The sequence below is a fragment of the Cetorhinus maximus genome, chromosome 23 (assembly GCF_964194155.1).
Source record: "Cetorhinus maximus chromosome 23, sCetMax3.hap1.1, whole genome shotgun sequence".
Taxonomy (NCBI): Eukaryota; Metazoa; Chordata; class Chondrichthyes; order Lamniformes; family Cetorhinidae; genus Cetorhinus; species Cetorhinus maximus.
Window position 1 is genome coordinate 26,489,505 of NC_135901.1, and position 20,487 is coordinate 26,509,991.

Below are 20,487 nucleotides of genomic sequence, written 5' to 3' on the forward strand. Positions count from 1 at the left end.
GCTGCGAGCTTTTGTATTTGTAAGCCTGTTCCCAAAATATGAAGCTAAACTCAAGACCTTGACAAAGTTTGGCAGAAATCCAATTTTTGGCCGAGTTAATGAATATGGGATAATTCTAAAAGAAAAGGGTCAGACACAGTTTAGTGGGTTACTTTTGAGACAATAAAATGATTTCTGTTTTTAAAACTGTTATGAGAATATTTTATTTATTTTAAAGTCTCTCCAGGCAACCTGAACAAGATAAGATGGTAGCTGTGGCATGTGTAAAATGGTATGAGGTAAGTAGGAGAATGAGTTAGGGAAAGAGCACATAATGTACAAACTGTTTTAAGAGAAATGAATTTGATAATCTGGCCATCAACTGAGGCATTGGAACTGCCTAAAGAGTAAGGGAACATTTTAAACAATCAAGACAATAGAGAAACTGACTTCAAGATAATCAAGGTGATCGTGGTCAGAAAAAAAACCTTGGAGGTAAAATTATTCAGTATCTGTAGTTGAGGCAATTGAAGGGCAAGGAGTGGGGGTGCCTACCCAGATGGATTCAGAACAGGGAACTCATTTCCCAGGGAGAGTCATTAAAGAAGTGTGTAATCTTATGGAGATTAAACAGAAATTCCGTATTCCTTACCACCCCCAGAGTCCAGGGATGGTGGAATGGATGAAGTGAACTTTAAAAAAAACATCAGTCAAGAGACAGGGAACAGCCCAATATTCCAATGCGCCGTGGGCTACCCCAAGCAGGACCGCCGGGTTCACCCCATTTGAAATGATAACAGGAAGGGCCATGCGATTACCTGAAGGCACTATAGTAGGAGGTGTCGGGCCACTGAAAGGAAAAATACAGGACAATGTAAGGGAATTAAGTAGGCAATTACATGAGTTGAGAGAGGAAGTTAGAGACTGACAGATGATTAAGGATATAGAAACAGGCAAATCCAATGAGCATCAACAGACCCCCCCAAGTGGGAAATAAGGTGATGGTCAGGGTGAGCTCGGAGCGAATAGGCACGGACCATACGAGGTAATTATGACAGGTGATACATGCGCACTTGTAGATATGAGAACGAGAGCCGATGTTAATGTCTCCACAGATCTACGATCCTGGTCATGGGCGTATCAGTACTGGTAACAAGGTCGGGGATCATCACTGCTCTGCAGGAGGAACTTTGGTACAGCACGGACAGTGTCGAATGTGACATGCAATGGGGAATGATAAATGTAACAGTAGGAGAACAAGTGCTTTCAAATTGTAGTAAGGGTTTGCTTCAGATCAGGCGTGGGAGGTCCGCCACTACCCAGCCACCTCCCACCTCTACTCTCACAGTCCGAGTAGAGATAATTGAAGACCCAAACCACACCGACTGACCCATCTTGTCCGACTATGCATCCAGGACCGGCGAATGGTTTGAGACTAGTAAATCAGAAGTTTTGTATGATAATGTACACCATGAGCTGGTACCCGTAGTCTTGAATGTATCCGGTGTCGTCCTGCCCCAGTGGTGCTCAACGCATACCCAAGCACTCTATACGGCTCTGATGCGCCAATTGATGACTGACGCAGTTCAGTTCAATGGCGAGATGCGATCAGGCTTGGGAGGGAACCGTGTTAAGCGCAGCCTGATAAATGATGCCGCTACGATATTCAATATAGGGACATCATTGGTTAATCCAAAGTCTGGCTACCGTGCTCGAAAGTCATGCGGGGACTATCAATAAATTAATTGAAATAGGGAAAGATATTTCAGATGAAGCGAGCAGAAATGATGTATGCAGCACCTATGGACAAGAATCATGACTTGACCGGTTGCCAGCTCAGGGGTTTAACATGTGTATGTAGAATGAATGTTGAATGTATAGTGAATACTAATATGCTAATAGGCATTGTATTAGTAATACCTGTCATACCTATGTCAATGACATAACTCAGGCAAGACACCCTCAGTAACTGCTGGTACGGGACCCCAGCCATGGGGCCTGTTTGTACACCTACAAATGGACTTTATACAAATGCCTAAATGTTTGGGATACAATTATGTTTTAGTTCTAGTATGTTTGTTCTCGCGATGGGTGGAGGCGTATCCCACCCGACGGAATGATGCTGTTATTGTTGCAAAATTGCTGTTACATGAATACATACCCAGGTTTGGGATACCAGAGATTTTATCAAGTGATAATGGACCTCATTTTATCACTAAAGTCATAAAGGAACTGTTGAGGGCCTTACAATGCAACCACCACCTTTCCTGCCCATACCACTCCCAGTCTACAGGGGCGGTGGAAAGACAAAATGGTATTCTGAAAAGCAAACTAGCTAAATTATGTGAAGAAACCGGTTTGAAATGGCCTGAAGCTCTACCCTTGGCGCTCATGACTATGCACTCTCACCCTAACCGTACCACCTCCCTCTCTCCTTATGAAGCTGTAATGGGACGTCCTATGCACCTCCCAGTGGCCCCACCTTTGTCTGCTAGGGAAATGGACATCCACGCTATGGATGAGGGAATGATTACATACTGTATAGCGCTCACTAATTCTCTCAAGGGCTTGTATATACAGGTAGTAGAAGCTCAGAAAAAGCCCACCATTGAAGATTTCCATCAATACCAGCCCAGGGACCTATTCCTGGTAAAGACCTCCAGGAGAAAGAACTGTTTGGAACCTCGATGGGAGGGGCCTTTGCAAGTCCTGCTCACCACCCATGCGACCGTGAAGGTTGAAGGACGTCCCTTGTGGACCCACGCATCGCACGTCAAGCGGATGCTGACCTCGGACGGAAGAACTTTAACTGAGCCGTCAGAATGCTGACTCTGATTTGGATCCTGTCCTGCGTGGTCCTTGTGGGGGCATGGACTACCAATTCTGAGGTTCAACGAATGTAGGCCGTAGCCTAGCAAGTTAATCAGACTAAATGTTGGATTTGTACTCACTTTCCTGTTAACCTCTCCTCCTCCGAGATGCATTTTCTGGCTTTCCCCTCAGATTCCGCATGGTCTCTAGGTAATACAGGGGCCCTCATTCAGCAAACGCCCATTTGGAGACGGGAGCCCCCCTTTGTGGTTGTTAAGGGGGAGGCCTGGCTATGCGTCAGGAGGAATTATACCAAGGGGAGCACTCGGGTGGGTGAGCTACCATTGGGTTCCTGTGCCTACCTTGCTTATTCAAGCCAGCTATCTATTCCCTCCCTCTCCTCAGGAATCAAGATTCGTCTGAGGATGAAGCCCGGAGGCTAGGATACATAGAACCTGGCTAAGGGTGGTGGATTGTCCTTGCAGGACGAAAAGGGGGGAGTGTGGCGGACTAAAGACAACTATAGGGGGGCCCACTCAGTATTGAAAGGGTTAATGGAGCAATTGAATTAAATGCTTGAGCCTAAGAGAGAAACACTGCAACCTTGAAGAACAATAGCATCTTGTCTGACCACTATAGCAGGATGGGCCTTGAGACATTCCATGTGTCTCTCTCTTGGGCCGAATGTAATCAAAGTTGTGATAGTCAAATTATAAACAACTGCACTTGTGGTGTCGGAATGGAAATTTACTGGAACATGGATTGGTCAGTAAACTTATGCAAATAAGTGGATTGAGATGTACAAAATTTACTGATTGGTTGTAAAATGCTTTTAAGTAAGTCTTTGTGTATTCTGCTTTGAGACGGTACAATAGCTCTCGCTGTATTGTTCTCCCTTGTGCACAAGTAATAAATGGGGTTTCTACGACAAAATTATGCCTCGGTGTGATTAATCTCCGACAGTTGCAGTAACTCCTGGAGTTCACCTATTATGCTAGTACTGAAACAAGATGGACCACAAACACTGTGTGAACTATCGAAAGGTGAATGCAGTGACAAAAGTGGATCCATATCCTAGACCACGGTTTGAAGATTGCATTGAGAAAGTGGGACAATCAAAATTTATCACAAAGATTGACTAGCTAAAAGGATATTGGCAAGTACAGTGATCGGAGAGAGCAAAGGAGGTATTGGCTTTTGTGATGCCAGATGGACTATATCAGTTTAAAATCGTGCCGTTTGATATGAAAAATGCACCTGCAATATTTCAAAGTCTGACAAACAAAGTAATTACAGATCAGCAATTGTGTGGTGTATATTGATGACTTGATAGTTTTCAGTCAGACATGGGAGGAGCATTTACAACACCTGGAAGAATTATTTACTTGGTTACAAGAAGCTAATTTGGTGGTGAACATGGCTAAAAGTGAATTGGCAAAAGCAAAAGTTTTATATCTAGGCCATACCATTGGACATGGTAAGCGGGCTCCAGGCGATGGGAAAGTCAAGGCTATCTTGGATTTCCCCATGCCTACAACAAAACAACAAGTTTGGAGATTTCTGGGCATGCGTGAGTTGTATTGGAAATTTGAACCAAATTTTAGCCGTGTGGTTGCTCCATTGACTGAGCTATTAAAAAAGAACAAGACGTTTCAATGGACACAGGACTGTCAGAAAGCATTTGACAGTTTGAAAACTGTATTAACTATGACACCAGTTTTAGCAGTAGCCAGTTACGCCAAACAATTGAAGTTGGCCATTGACGCAAGTGATATAGGCATTGGGGCAGTACATTTACAAGATTACGACACTGGAATTGAAAAACTGATGGGGTTTTTTTTCACGGAAGTTGAATGTACAACCGAGAAGATATTCAACGATCGAAAAACAGACTTTGAGTTTGGTGTTAGCGGTGCAGCATTTTGAGATTTATGTTGCAAGCAATTCATCCGAAACAATTGTTTATACAGACCAAAATCCTTTAAAGTATCTGGACAAATTTCGAGACAGAAGTGCAAGACTATTCAGATGGAGTTTATTACTGCAGCCATTTAATAAATAAATTTAAATAAATTTAACAGGCTCCTGTTAAATACAGAGCATTACAGGAGCGAACTAACAGCTTAGCAGAGTCTCATCATCCTGCAGGCTCCTGTTAAATACAGAGCAGTACAGGACCACACTGAAAGTTTAACAGAGTCTCATCATCCTGCGGTTCCTGTTAAATTTGCTGTGAGGATTTAAATTTCTTTCAGGTTTGCAGGTGTGGTGTTTGATTCACATATCGAGGGTGAGAGAGATGGTGCAGGATACACACTAAGCCCAGTGCTGAAAGTGATTACCAGATCGGGTTTTGTGTTTAATGATACTGGGTACGTTACCAATATGTCCTGTAAGAAATTGGGGTCTTGGATAAACTGGTATTTTCTGCATAGTATCGAACTCTTATGAGATTAGCTCAACAGCATTGATTTGCTCTCTTCAGAAAGGCAATTGCTAAACAGGCAACAACTCTAAACATTCTCTGGAAACAGCAAGGTCACTTGGTTCAGGCTGCCATGTTGACATTACTAAGTTGCTGCTGTCAAGCCAAAAAGGCATCCTGCCTATCACACAAATCACCAAGGGATTTACTTAGTTTCCTCACTTGTTAACACTCCAACTATAATGTTCAAGGTGTTTAACCACAAATGGTGCATTCGTAATGGCAAGACAAAATTTAAATGTTCTGTGTGTGGGGTTGGTGTGCTGGGGGTGTGGAATCACATGTTCACCCCAGCTGCTGAAACTCCAGTGAGGTCACATCCAACTGTTGGGCTTTATTCTGCTGTTAATTACTCCCAGGACAAAAATGTGATTGAGGGCCTCTGCACTTTGGTTGCTGTATCAATTGATTATCAATTGTTATCAATCATCAGGCTTTATATCTTGGCCATAATCGTAATTGGATCACAAAACATCAACCACCAGTCAACAATTTTGCCTTTCAATGGTGGGACTATTACCCAGTGTTCACATATCTATTGATATCCCACCCTCTCGCTGAAGCTCCCGCTCCCGGAGTCTCCTGATCCTGGATTCCTGATGCAGATCCAGATGTGAAGCTGGAGCTCCGGGATTGTGGAAATCTGGGTCTCCACGCTGAACAAGTGTTGAGTTTGGGGTTGCTGTAATCCAAGTTTTTTTTTTAACGGTCCCACTCACCATTTCCCTCTCCTGAACCTGCAATTGCTCTTCAAGATCCAGGGTTACTTGTTACAAGTTACAAGTCCCAGTTCCCCAATCCTGGCACTGAATTTCCTTTCTCACTACACTGTGTTATTCCTTCAAATCATCCCTGCTGTCTGTCCTGAATGAATCCATTTCACTAACAAATGTTTGCTCCACACCCACAGGGTTTCATCTGTTTAAAGCCACAAACAGAAAGGTCCAGTTTTCTCCTGGAGTTTGAGACAAATCAGCTTCCAAAATGACGCAGAGTTTCAGCCAATGAGGGAGATCCGGGCTCCGCCCCGCCCCCTCATTCACTCCGATTGGTTGGAGGAGCAGCCGCGCCCGCTCGGTCCTCCGGCCCCGCCCCCTCTTCCTATTGGACCAGAGGTGACGTCAATCGGGCGTGCATTGTGAGCCGGAGCATGCGCAGTGCGGGTGATGGCGGACAACTGAGTCGGTTGTGTGGAAATCTTCAGTCGGTAAATTGCTGCCGGGCGGGTCATGGGGGCGGGAGGCAGTGGGATGGGAGGCTTCGTAAACGCCAGTGCGGAGCTTCTCCCTCCCGGGAACAGGCCCAGGTTAACGGCCGCCATCCTGGGTCAGCGAGTGGAGGATGGTTCACATCAGAGGATGGGGGAGGGGGGACAATAAATAAGAGGTTACACTTTGGGCCCAAATCAATGAGGAATCTGATCTGTGGGAAGGAAGGAAACCCTGGGAGGTGGGCGGGGAGGATTCAGAAACACCCGCTGGAGGCCCCGAACCCCCAATAAGAACCTGCAGGTCCCGCGTTTGCAGCTCCGGGACATTTTGCTTTATGCGCGGCCATCTTGGTGACGCAACAGAGAGTGGGCGGGGCTTCAGGGTCCCAGTAACCAGGAGAGAAAATGATCGATTCATTGCTGGTAGACTCACTTTGCCCAGAGGGGCTTGAGAACTCCACCGAGCCAGAGTGGAGCGAAAGAGAAAACTGGGAGTTGAGGAAAGATATGGTGTGATGGGTTTGGCAGGCTGACCACCTCTCATGGAGAAAATTAAAGGACATCCTGCCACGGGAGCCCATATGGGTCGGTGGGGGGGGGATGTGTTGGGTGGGGTGCTGACAGAGCTGTTGGAACACAGAAACATTAGGGGACAGGGTTCTGCGCAATGGGAGGTGTCCAATTTAGGGAACAAACAGTGCCCAGCACCATGCGGCCTAGGATATTTGACTCAAATGCAGGAAAATTCCATAAATTAAGGGATGGTTGTTCACTCTGGGGTTTGGATTCCAGCGTGGGGAGGAGGGAGAGCGTGCGCGATGAGGATTTACTATTTTGCAGGAGCAAGTGGGGAAAACAGGTTTCATAGAAACTAGAATTTTCTGCTCATAATTTCTATCCTGTATTTACAGTGATGAGTTTTGTGTACTCCTTTTCCAGGGTTTTTGAACGGGTGGATTTATAAACAGGAACTCAAACTGAACATCGCAGCGTGATCTGACAGAGTCACTTGATTCATCTTTGAATGTGGAAAGACGAATGATTGTTCTGTCTGTGGGAAAAGATTTCAAACATCAGTGTGACTGGAAAAGCACCGAGACACACACACCCGAGTGTTCCATTCAACTGACTGTGGAATGAGCTTTAACCAGTTACACAGCCTGAAAAAAAAATCACGCCATTCACAGTGAGGAGAAAACGGACACGTGTTCTGTGCGTGGATGAGCTTCAACTGATTGTCCAACCAGGAGAGAGATAAACACACCGGCATCATGGAGAAACCGTGGAAATGTGAAGACTGTGGAAAAGGATTCAATTCTTCATCCCGGTTGGAAATCCATCGACGCATCCACACTGGGGAGAGGCCGTTCATCTGTTCCGTGTGTGGGAAGGGATTCACTCGGTCATCTGGCCTTCGGTCACACCAGCGAGTTCACACTGAGAAGAAGCCATTCAGCTGCACAACCTGTGGAGAGAGGTTCAAATCTTCATCCATCCTCACTGAACACCAGCGAATTCACACAGGTGGGAGACCATTCACTTGCTTCGTGTGTGGAAAGGGATTCACTGAGGTATTCGCCCTCCAGTCACACCACCGAATGCACACGAAGGAGAATCCATTCAGCTGTACTTCCTGTGGAAAGAGCTTCAGGCAGTCAACCGACCTCCTTGAACACCAACGCACTCACACTGGGGCGAAGCCGTTCACCTGCTCCGTGTGCGGGAAGGGATTCTCTTGGTCTTCCCAACTGCTGACACATCAGCGAGTTCACACCGGGGACCGACCGTTCACCTGCTCCTTGTGTGGGGCGGGATTCACTCAGTCACAACACCTGTTGAGACACGAGCGGGTTCACAAGTGACTGCAGTGATTGGATTGTGCTGTAATTGCTGCTGTTAATCACACCCAGGACTGATAATCTGACAATATTTGGGTTGTTTCTGCTGATGTTAACAACCCTATAACTGACTGCAGTTTAATATTCTGGAGATGTCACAATATCTCTTTTTAAAAGTGCCATCTACAATCTTTCTGCTTAATTCAAGAATTCTCACCAGGAATTAGTTTGCAATAAAATCAGGAACTTTTACTTGAGTCCTAAATTTATTGTTGACGCGAAATCTACAATTCTGCGTTTGAGAGATTCCACTGATTACCATCACCAATTAGAAAGTGCTGATTAATCCTTGCTAACAATTCTTACCGATTGCCACATTCTTCACAGCGACGCCTCCTTTTTGAAATTAAATTATAAAGGAACATGAAACAAAACAGTAAAATACTTTACAGGTACATCAATAAAAGCTTCATCAATCAACATTGATATTGATGAAGTTTGGAAGTCGCTTAGTTCAATCATTTCTGACACAGCAGCAGCAACATTTGGTAAAGGTGGAACCCACAACAAAGACTAGTTTGAGAACTAATCAGCAGAGATGACATCTGTCATTGAAGCAAAAAGCAAAGCCCACCTGATGCACAACATAAACCCAACAGTTAGAGCACTGCATAACTTGAACGTAGCCAAGATGGTTGTGCAAAAGAGAGGGAGATGCAGTGTAAATAAACACTGGATCAGCCTACGGCAAGAAATCCAAACTGCCTGTGCTATGTATGATGGGATCAAGAGGGTGCTTGGGGTTGACTCCCTGAAATTGGCAGATGGTGAAGTACTCACTGACAGAAGTCCTGTGAGTTGAACACTATTGTGAGCTGAACTCCCATGAGACAGAAACCTCCCAGACTCTGTTTGACTCTCTCCAGCAGCTTATTGTCATGGGTGAGTTGGATGCGAAACCCCTCATCAGTTGAACTCGAACAGTCCATTGATTTTTTAGGAAGCAGAAAGGCTCCTGGCTAGGATGGAATTCCAGCTGAACTGCTGAAGCATGGAAAGTCCCATCTACTGCCACACCTTCATGATCTCAATTCCACAGGACATACATGATTCAAAAGACAACATATTATGCAAAAACAATTGTGGCAAAAGAGATTGCAACAACTACAGAGCCATCTCACTCCTCAGCATCACAGGGACGACCTTCATTAGGGTCATGCTTAAAAGACTTTATCTACTTGCAGACTGAGTGTGTCCAGAAGCACAGTGCGGTTTCTATGCTGGCAGATCTACAGTGAACATGATCTTCTCCATATGCCAGTTACAAGAGAAAGCTCAACTGGTATTTAATCTAAAATGCTGCCAGCTTCTGTGCTGAGACAAGTGAAATGTTATAATTACTGTGTGAAAGTAAACCTTTAAGTATGAATTACAATTGACTTGTAGAATTGTCAAAGGTACCGAAAAATTGGATTCCCCAAAGATCAGCTTTAGCCTTGAAGTTATGTTTCGGAGATCACAAGCTGTGGGAAGCTCCATCCTCTTTAACTTTTTGTGGCCTAAGGAGGTTGAAGTTTACCTGAGAAAGCTGATTTTGTTTGTTTTATTTTCCTTCAGTTTTATTACAGTCATTTGGAAAGGTGCCTGAAGGAGAATGAAAAAAAAAAAGTGACATTGGGCAAAGCTGAAAAAAAAACTTCAGAATTGGAAACGCAAAAGTTTAAGATGGTGTTTGGTTCGCCTTTGACCTGAAAGGAAAAGTTCCGTAAAGTCAACATAATTGTGCACAATTTGAGAATGTTTGCTCCAACCCCTTTGAAAACAAGCAGAGGAGTTAACCCTCTCCACTGACAACATGGTGACGGTTTGAACTAAAGACTTTGCCTTTTAGAGATTTGGTTTCATCCCAATTGTCATCTCTCAAGACAAAGTGCTTGAGGAGGAGAGATATGGGAGTTATCTCCAAACTGATTGCAAATACTTGTGTCTCTGCTCTACAAATAGCATATTATGTGAATATTGAATTGGACAGTAAAGTTTCTCCAGGGCTCCCGAATGAGATAGAATGGTAATTAATGGGATGTCACAGCTAGAATAAAAGATTTTAAAAAATCACACCACCAAAAGGAATTGGAATAACACCCTGGGTATTGTTCAATAGAATAGATCAACCTGGTATCCATATCCATTCTAGTGAAAGTCAGGAACATGTAAATGAGACTCGTAAATTGATAGCTTTCTCTTGGAGATACTTGTATTCTTCCCTCTGAACTTTATTTAAAAGCCTGAATTTGATAGTCTGGCTATTACCTGAGGCATTGGAACTTGCAGGGGGAGTTAAGTCAAGATCTTCAGACAGAGGACCCCCGCCAACTCCTCTCCTCTCCTCCACCACCCCCCCCCGCCCCCCAATCTTTTGGTAAGATTACCTGAAAGCCCAAGAGTGACTTGTGTCAGATGGTCCATGGGGCATGGTACTGAGCTACTGCTGTGAGTGTGCAGATGTGATATGTTATGTGTGGTGTAATAAACATGCGGAAGTGCATAGTGCACCTGCACTGAAGACTGAGACCCCAGACATGCTCAGCTACTCAAACAGAACAACATGAAGTGATTCATGTGGTCAGTATGAGGCACCATTTTAAATCATCAACGAATTGAAACATACTCCATAGAGAAACTGACCTTAAAACAATCCGGACAGAATTAAACACACAGGTATCTATCAGAGGGAGTAAAATTAAAGTGAAGAGGGATTTAGAAAATATCCACAAGGTGGATGGCAGTGAACAGAGAGCTGGAGAATCTTTAAAGCCCATGCATGAACTTTTGTTTGAACCATATGTATTTATGACATGCCAACGTGGTTTTGTGAAAGAGAAATCGTGTTTGACAAATTTGCTAGAGTTCTTTAAGGATATAACAAGCAGAGTTGTGAAAGGGGGACTGGTATACGTAGTGCATTTGGATTTCCAGAAGGCATTCAATAAGGTGCCACATAAAAGGTCATTGCACAAGATAAGAGCTCATGGTATTGGGGGTAATGTATTAGCATGGATTGAGGATTGGTTAACACACAGATGACAGAGAATTGGGATTAATGGGTCTTTTTCAGATTGGAAAGATGTAACTAGTGGAGTGCCACAAGGATCAATCCTAGGGCTTCAATTATTTACAATCTATATTAATGACTTGGAGGCAGGAACAGAGTGTATTGTATCCAAATTTGCTGACGATACAAAAATAGGTGGGAGGGCATGTTGTGATGAGGACATAAGGAATCTCCACGGATTATAGACAGGTTGAGTGAGTGGGCAAAAACTTGGCAGATGGAGTTTAATGTAGGAAAGTGTGAGGTCATGCACTTGGTAGGAAAAATCCAAAGGCAGGCTATTATTTAAATGGGGAGAAACTCCAAAAAAGCGCAGCACAGAGGGATCTGGGTGAACTTGTGGATGAAACACAAAAAGTTAGCATGCAGGTGCAGCAAGTAATTAAGAAGGCAAATGGAATTTTGGCTTGTAATGCTAGGGGGTTGGAGTTTAAAAATAGGGAAGTCTTGTTACAACTATACAGGGTGTTGGTGAGGCCGCACCTGGAGTACTGTGTACAGTTTTGGTCCCCGTATTTAAGAAAGGATGTATTGGCCTTGGTGGTGGTTCAAAAGAGATTCACTAGACTGATTCCTGGGATGAGGGTTGACTTATCCAGAACGGCTAAACAGGTTAGGCCTTTATTCATGAGAGTTTAGAAGATTGAGGGAAGATCTTATTGCAATGTACAAGATTCTAAGGAGGCTTGACAGGGGAGATGTTGAGAAGATGTTTCCACTAATATTCAATGAACGGCATGACACTAGGAAGTTCTGAGGAACAAAGGGACCTTGGCGTGTTTTGTCCATAGATCTCTGAAGGCGGAGGGGCATGTAAGTGAGGTGGTGAAAAAGGCATATGGGACACTTTCCTTTATCAATCGAGGCATAGATTACAAAAGTAGGGAGGTCATGTTAGAGTTGTATAGAACCTTGGTGAGGCCACAGCTGGAGTACTGTGTGCAGTTCTGGTCACCACAATATAGGAAGGATGTGATTGCACTGGAGGGGGTGCAGGGGAGATTCACCAGGATGTTGCCTGGGATTAAACATTTAAGTTATGAAGAGAGGTTGGATGGACTTGGGTTGTTTTCATTGGAGCAGAGAAGACTGAGGGGTGACCTGATCGAGGTGTACAAGATTATGAGGGGCATGGACAGGGTGGATAGGGTTCAGCTGCTCCCCTTAGTTGAAGGGTCAGTCACGAGGGGACACAAGTTCAAGGTGAGGAGCAGGAGGTTCAGGGGGGAATGTGAGGAAAAACTTTTTTTACCCAGAGGGTGGTGAGGGTCTGGAATGCGCTGCCTGGGAGGGTGGTGGAGGCGGGTTGCCTCACATCCTTTAAAAAGTACCTGGATGAGCATTTGGCAGGTCATAACATTCAAGGCTATGGGCCAAGTGCTGGTAAATGGGATTTGGTAGGTAGGTCAGGTGTTTCTCACGTGTCGGTGCAGACTCGATGGGCCGAAGGGCCTCTTCTGCACTATGTGACTCTGAGATAGTGGGGAATCTTGAACTAGGGGACATAGTTACAGAATAAGGGGACACTCATTTAAAACTGAGATGCGAAGGAATTTCTTCTCTGAGAGGATAGTGAATGCCTGGAATTCTCTACCCCAGAAAGTTGTGGAGGCTGGATCACTGAAAGTAGTTAAAGGTGAGGTAGATAGATTTTTAAAATATTGTGGAGCTGAGGGCTATGAGAAGCTGGCATGAAAGAGGAAATTGAGGCCTGGGGCAGATCAGCCATGATCTTATTGAATGGCAGGGCAGGCTTGAGGGGCCAAATGGCCTACTCCTGCTCCTATTTCTTATGTTCTTAATAATTTAGAATTAAAAAAAAAATTCTTCATGGGATGTGGGCATTGCTGGCTAGGCCAGCATTTATTGCCCATCCCTAATTGCCGCTGAGAACTGAGTGGCTTAATCGGCCATTTCAGAGTCAACCACATCGCTGTGGGTCTGGAGTCACATGTAGGCCAGACCAGATAAGGACTCAGATTTCCTTTCCTAAAGGGCATGAGTGAACCAGATGGATTTTTTTTTTTACAGCAATCATCATTGGACTTTTAATGCCAGATTTTTGATTGAATATATACTTCACCATCTGCCATGGTGGGATTCATACCCGGTGCTCAGAGCATTACCCTGGGTTTCTGGATTATGAGTCCAGTGACAATACCACCACACCACTGTAGGTGGGGAGGATGAATCAAATTCGATAGTTATCACATTTACTGGAAAAGGTTTTAATATTTATTCTTGGTGGCAGCTCCACGGTTTGGTTTGCTGATTCTGATCATTCTAGTAGCTTTAGTATGTTATCTATGGTATGTAATCAAGAAATTAGGAAAACAAGCTCGTAGCTTAGGAATAGCTGGGTTAGTCAGAAATCAGCTGTGAGGAATCAATAAGGATATTCTCTTCTCAAGGTGTGGCGATCTGTAAAAAAAAAGATCCAAAATTATAGGAATAGCTCCCTCCCTCCCTCTCTCTCGCTTATGAAGAAAGATTCCATAGCAGCTTTCCGGGTGACAAACACAGGACAGACCTGTTCTCTCTGCCAAGGACATGTCTTTAGCACAGGCCCTGAAATGGAACATTTCTAACTCTGATATGATTCAACCTCATGACCCATACGCAAACCATTTGTCTGTGTAAAGGTTAAAACAGGCTCTCAAGCAGAAAAAAAAACACTTTGGACAAGACAGAGGTTCCAAGGTGATCCACACTCTGGCTTCAATACCCTCACACTGGCTTCAACATCCACACTCTGACTTCAACACCCACACTCTGGCTTCAATACCCATACTCTGGCTCACACCAGTGAACCGCTCAGAGGATAAAAGCAAAATACTGCGGATGCTGGAAATCTGAAACAAAAACAGAAAATGCTGGAAAAAAAACTCAGCAGGTCTGGCAGCATCTGTGCAGAGAGAAATAGAATTAATGTTTCGAGTCTGTATGACCCTTCTTCACAGGACAGACTTGTTCTCTCTGCCCAGAGGGGACTGTTTCAGGGGAGACTGAATAAGAGATTTCAAAGTGATCCACGCTGGCTTCAACACCCACACTCTGGCTCACATCAGTGAACTGTTCAGAGAAGACGACAGCCACAGAGACCAGCACTCACTCTCTGTCATTTGTTTATCCCCAGGGACAGGTAAACCATTCTCATTTGTCACAGATTGTATGTCTTTTTCTGTCCATTATGCATCATTTTTAAACAGTTGCTTCTTAATAAACCAACTGAAAATCACGTGTGAGCTCGTGCCCCTTTTTTGGGTAGCCTGTGACTCCTGGATCAAAAATCTTCCTGACCGCTGCATGCAGTTCCGGTCACCATATTATAAAAAAGATATTGAGGCTCAAGAGAGGGAGCAGAGAAGATTCACAATGATGATACCAGAAATGTGCAGGTTTATATATCAGGAAAGGATTGACAGACTGGATCTCTTGAGAAATGAAGGCTCAGGGGGGGATTTGATAGAGGCCTTTAAAATTATGAAAGGGGTTGATAGAGAGGATACAGAGAGAATGTTTCCACTTGTGGGGAAGAGAATGACAAGAGACCATCAACTTAAGATAGTCAATGGAAGGTAGAAAGAGAGATGAGGTCCTGCAAGCAGAATTTAGGGAGCTAGGAAGCAGATTAAAAAACAGGACCTCAAAGGTAGTGATCTCTGGATTACTCTCAGTGCCACGCGCTAGTGAATATAGAAGTAGGAGGTTAGTCCAGATGAATGCATGGCTGGAGAGGTGGTGCAGGAGCGAGGGCTTTAGATTTCTGGGACATTGGAACCGTTTCTGGGGGCGGCGGGACCTGTACAAGGCGGACAGGTTGCACCTGAACCGGAATGGGACCAACGTCCTTGCGGGGAGGTTTGCTAGTGCTGTTGGGGAGGGTTTAAACTAACTTGGCATGGGGGGTGGGATCCTGAGGAGGTTCAGCAGGGGGAGATGCACAGCCAAAATTAGAAGAGAGAGCAAGTGAGTCTGGAAGGTGTAAGATTATAGGCCAGTTAAGGCACAAGGGAGTTTGGCAAGGTTAGATGGCATTCATTTTAATGCAAGGAGTCTGACGAATAAGGCAGATGAGTTGAGGGCACAAATTAACACTTGGAAGTATGATGTCATTGCTGTCACAGAGACATGTTTGAGAGAAAGGCAGGATTGGCAGCTCTATTCCAGGATATAGGGTCTTCAGGTGAGTCAGGGAAGGAGGTAAAAGGAGGAGGGGGTATCGCAATATTGATTAAGGAATCAATTACAGTAGTAAGGAGGGATGACATCTTAGAAGGTTCTTCAAATGAAGCCATATGGGTAGAACTGAAAAACAAGAAAGGAGCAATCATATTGCTGGGGGAGTGTACTATAGACCCCCAGAGAGAAATAGAAGAGCAGATATGTAGGCAAATTTCAGAGAAGTGTAAAAATAATAGGGTAGTAATAGTTGGGGATTTCAACTTCCCCAACATTAACTGGGCTAGTCATAGTGTGATAGGTTTAGAGAGAATGGAATTCTTAAAATGCATCCAGGAGAGCTTTTTAAGCCAGTACTTAGAAAGTCCTACAAGAGAGGGGGCAGTCCTGGATTTAATTTTAGGGAATGAAGGCGGGCAAGTGGTAGAGGTATCAGTGGAGGAACATTTTTCAGATAGTGATCATAACTCCGTTAGATTCAAGGTTGTCATGGAAAAGGACCAGGACGGGTCAGAACTCAGAGTTCTAAATTGGGGGAAGGCCGATTTTAATAAGATTAGGTATGATTTGGCCAGAGTGGACTGGGAACAGCTACTTTTAGGTAAATCTGCATCAGAGCAGTGGGACTCATTCAGGAAGGAAATAAGAAGAGTACAGGGCCAACAGATTCCAGTAAGGATAAAGGGCGTGACCAAGAAATCCAGGGTACCCTGGATGTTGAGGGAGGATTATACAGGATTGGATAAAGAGAAAAAGGGAGGCTTATGGCAGATGCTGAGGGCTCAAAACAGCGGAAGCCCGAGAGGAGTACAGAATGTGTAGGGGGGAACTTGGAAAGGAAATTGGGAGAGCAAAAAGGGGGCATGAAAAAAACATTGGCAGCTAAAATAAAGGAAAATCCAAAGTTATTTTTCAAGTACATTAAAGAGCAAGAAGATATCTAGGGAATGAGTAGGGCCCATTAAGGACCATAGTAGTAATTTGTGTGTGGAGCCGGAAGACGTAGGTAGGGTTCTAAATGAATACTTTGTGTTGGTGTTCACAGTGAGAGGCACGGCATGGGTATGGAAATCAGAAGGACTGTGATATAATGAAATTAGCATAGAAAGGGAGGAGGTTCTAGGTGGTCTGGCAGACTTAAAAGTAGATAAACCTCCATGCCTGGATGAAATGTATTGCAAGCTGTTGAGTGAGGCAAGGGAGGAGATAGCAGGGGCGCTGGCAATAATTTTCAATACCAATCTGGCCACAGGAGATGTGCCAGAGGACTAGAGGACAGCCAATGTGGTACCGTTATTCAAGACGGGAGGAAGGAATAAACCAGGAAACTACAGGCCAGTCAGTCTAACCTCAGTGGTGGGGAAACTATTGGAAGCAATTCTGAGGGATAGAATTAATCTACACTTGGAGAGGCAGGGATTAATCAAGGACAGTCAGCATGGTTTTGTTAAGGAGAGGTGATGTCTGACCAATTTGATTGAATTTTTCAAAGAGGTGACCAGGTGTGTAGATGAGGGCAATGCATTTGATGCAGTCTGCTTGGACTTCAGCAAGGCTTTTGATAAGGTCTCGCATGGGTGACTGATAACGAAGGTAAGAGCCCATGGGATCCAAGGCAATTTGGAAAATTGGATCCAGAATTGGCTGAGTGGCAGGAAGCAGAGGGTGATGGTTGAAGGGTGCTTTTGTGACTGGATGCCTGTATCCAGTGGGGTTCCACAGGGATCGGTGTTGGGTTCCTTGCTGTTTGTGGTATATATAAACTATTTAGACTTGAATGTAAGAGGGTTGATCAGTAAGTTCACGAATGACATGAAAATTGCTGGGATGGTAAATAGTGAGGAGGATAGCCTTAGATTACAGGAGGATATAGACGGGCTGATCAGATGAGCTAATCAGTGGCAAATGGAATTTAATCCGGATAAGTGTGAAGCGGTGTAATTGGGCAGGGCAAACAAGGCACGGGAATACGCGATAAATGGTGGGACCCTGGGAAGTACTGAGGATTAGAAGGACCTTGGGGGTGTGCATGTCCACGGGTCCCTCAAGATAGCGGGACAGGTAGATAAGGTGGTTCAGAAGGCATATTGGATACCTGCCTTTATTGGCCGAGGCATAGAATATAAGAGCAGGGATGTTATGCTGGAACTGTATAAAACGCTGGTTGGGCTACAGCTAGAGTATTGCATGCCATTCTGGAATCTGCATTATAGGAAGGATATGATTGCATTAGAAAGAGTGCAGAGGAGATTTACCAGGATGTTGCCTGGGTTGGAAAGTTATGAGGAGAGATTGGATAGACTGAGGTTATTTTCCCTGGAGCAGAGGAGATTGAGGGGGTACATGATTGAGCTGTATAAAATTATGAGGGGCATAGATAGGGTAGACAGGAAGGAACTTTTCCCTTTGGTGGAGGGATCAATAACTAGGGGGCATAGATTTAAGGTAAGGGACAGGAGGTTTAGAAGGGATGTGAGGAAGAATTTTTTCACTCAGAGGATGGTGGGAATCTGGAACTCACTGCCTGAAAGGGTGGTAGAGGCAGAAACCCTTGTAACATTTAAGAAGTATTTGGATGTGCACTTGTGATGCCATGGCATACAGGGCTATGGGCTGAGTACTGGAAAATGGGATTACAATAGTTAGATACTTGTTTGACCGGCACAGACTCGATGGGCTGAAGGGCCTTTTTCTGTGCTGTAGACCTCTATGACTCACCAAGAAATCCAACAGGGAATTCAGAAGAAACATCTTCACCCAGAGAGTGGTGAGAATGTGGAAATCACTACCACAGGGAATGGGTAAAATGAATAGTACAGATGTCTTTCAGGGGAAGCTTGATAAGCATTTGAGATTTTTACGGCTCACTCAGGATTTTCTTCTAAAAGACTTGAACCAATAAGACAACAGGAGATATTTTGATGGGTGTGAGAGTGTGTGTATGGGTGTCTGCGAGTGTGATTGCTGCTTTTCATTAGCTGCAATGCACCTTCCTCTATCTGACGAGCAGACGATGTTGTGCATCTTAGAATCCCATCAAGTGGTTTGAGTGTTGGTTCATTTATTGAAACCAGGGGCTTTCCCTGTTCTGAGGATGGCATTGACGTTGGTTGATATCCAAAGTTAACTAATTTATTGCAGAAACACCTTCAACTGGGAATCAGTGAATTAAGATGAAAGATCCGACAAGCGGTTCAGAACAGTGCACTGCAGGCGCAACATTTAGTTCAATCACTAAATTTTACATTCCTGAAATAATCCCTGCTGTCTGTCCTGAATGAATCCATTTCATTAACAAATGTTGAAATGTTTGCTCCACACCCACAGGGTTTCATCTGTTTAAAGCCACAAACAGAAAGGTCGTTTTCTCCTGGAGTTTGAGACAAAACAACTTTCAAAATGATGCAGCGTTTTAGCCAATGAGGGAGATACGGGCTCAGCCCCGCCCCTCATTCACTCCGATTGGTTGGAGGACCATCCGCTGCCGCTGCTGGGTCCTCCAGTCCCGCCCCCTTTACCCCCATTGGTCCGACGCTAGTTGGAGCATGCGCAGTGCATATATGAACGGGTCGTGTGGCAGCTGGTGAGAAACCGCTAGAGGTAAAGTGTAGGCCCCAAACCTGCCCTCCCCACAATAACAAAAACAGAGACAGTCGTGTCAAATGTAAAGCGGGTGAGAAACGGCAGAGTGCGGAATAGTAATGGAGCCAAGCCTTCACACACCCCGGATGGAGGCCTGAAATCCCAGATAAGAAGCTGGTTGTCGCAAGAAAGAGCGATTGTTCCTCGGTCACAGGCCCGAGTTAACGTCCGCCATTTTAATAGGGGCAACGATAACCAGGCGCATGTGCGGCCACCATCTTTATATGGTCAATATACAGCAGGGCGCATGCGCGGTCATCCCTGTCCCTGTCGGCCGGAGGGAAAATGTGCATTTCTATCCGGGACTGACAGGGATGGATTTTGGAAACTCCTTTTACAGGGGGTTAGAAGGGGAGGATTTACACACAGCAAACTCAAATCAAGAATGAGGTTCATCTCTTTTGATATAGGTTTTTAAAATTCTGAATGGGGTGGTATATCCAATACTGGGAGCCTTCTTCAGTTCTACATAACATAAAAACTAGGAGCAGGAGTAGGCAAATCAGCCCCTCGAGCCTGCCCCGCCATTCATTACGATCATGGCTGATCGCATTTCAGCCACAACTCCAATTTCCCGACCTCTCCCCATAACCTTTCAACCCATTACTAATTAAAAATCTGTCTATCTCTTCCTTAAATTTATTCAGCGTCTCAGCATCCATTGCACTCTGAGGTAGTGAATTCCACAGATTCACGAGCCTTTGAGAAAAGTAATTGCTCCTCTTCTCTGATTTAAATTTCCTACCCCTTAGCCTAAAACAATGGCCTCTCATGCTAGAATGTCCCAGAACGGGAAACATCCGCTCCACGTCTACTTTGTCTATCCCCTTTAGCATCTTATATACCTCAATTAGATCTCCTTTCATCCTTCTAAACTCTAGCGAGTATAGGCCTAAACTGCTCAACCTCTCCTCATAAGACAAGCCCCGCATCTCTGGAATCAATCTAGTGAACCTCCTCTGAACCGCCTCCAGTGCAACTACATCCTTCCTAAAGAAAGGGGACCAAAACTGTGCACAGTACTCCAGGTGCGGTCTCACCAATGCCTTGTACAGTTGCAACAACACTTCCCTATTTTTATACTCTATTCCCTTAGCAATAAATGCCAAAATTCCATTTGCCTTCCTTATTACCTGCTGTACCTGCATACTAGCTTTCAGCGATTCATGCACGAGGACACCAAGATCCCTCTGCACTGAAGCATTCTGAAGTTTCTCTCCATTTAAAA

At 44.6% G+C, this 20,487-nt stretch overlaps 3 protein-coding genes and 1 long non-coding RNA gene across 4 annotated transcripts in view; 2 read left to right on the forward strand and 2 right to left on the reverse strand.

Annotated features, from left to right (window-relative positions):
• The window catches only part of LOC144697459 (uncharacterized), a 296,931-nt gene that overhangs the window by 222,620 nt on the left and 53,824 nt on the right, over window positions 1–20,487 (reverse strand). The window lies entirely within an intron of this gene.
• Window positions 1–20,487, forward strand: part of LOC144698446 (uncharacterized) — a 147,086-nt gene that overhangs the window by 113,959 nt on the left and 12,640 nt on the right. The window lies entirely within an intron of this gene.
• LOC144697294 (uncharacterized) overlaps window positions 1–20,487 on the reverse strand; it is a 273,796-nt gene that overhangs the window by 107,069 nt on the left and 146,240 nt on the right. The window lies entirely within an intron of this gene.
• LOC144697240 (uncharacterized) lies at window positions 6,436–12,237 on the forward strand. Its single transcript, XM_078569164.1, has 2 exons — window positions 6,436–6,482; window positions 7,425–12,237. Exon 2 carries the CDS (start codon window positions 7,757–7,759, stop codon window positions 8,345–8,347), a length of 591 nt encoding a protein of 196 aa, XP_078425290.1. The 5' UTR covers window positions 6,436–6,482; window positions 7,425–7,756; the 3' UTR covers window positions 8,348–12,237.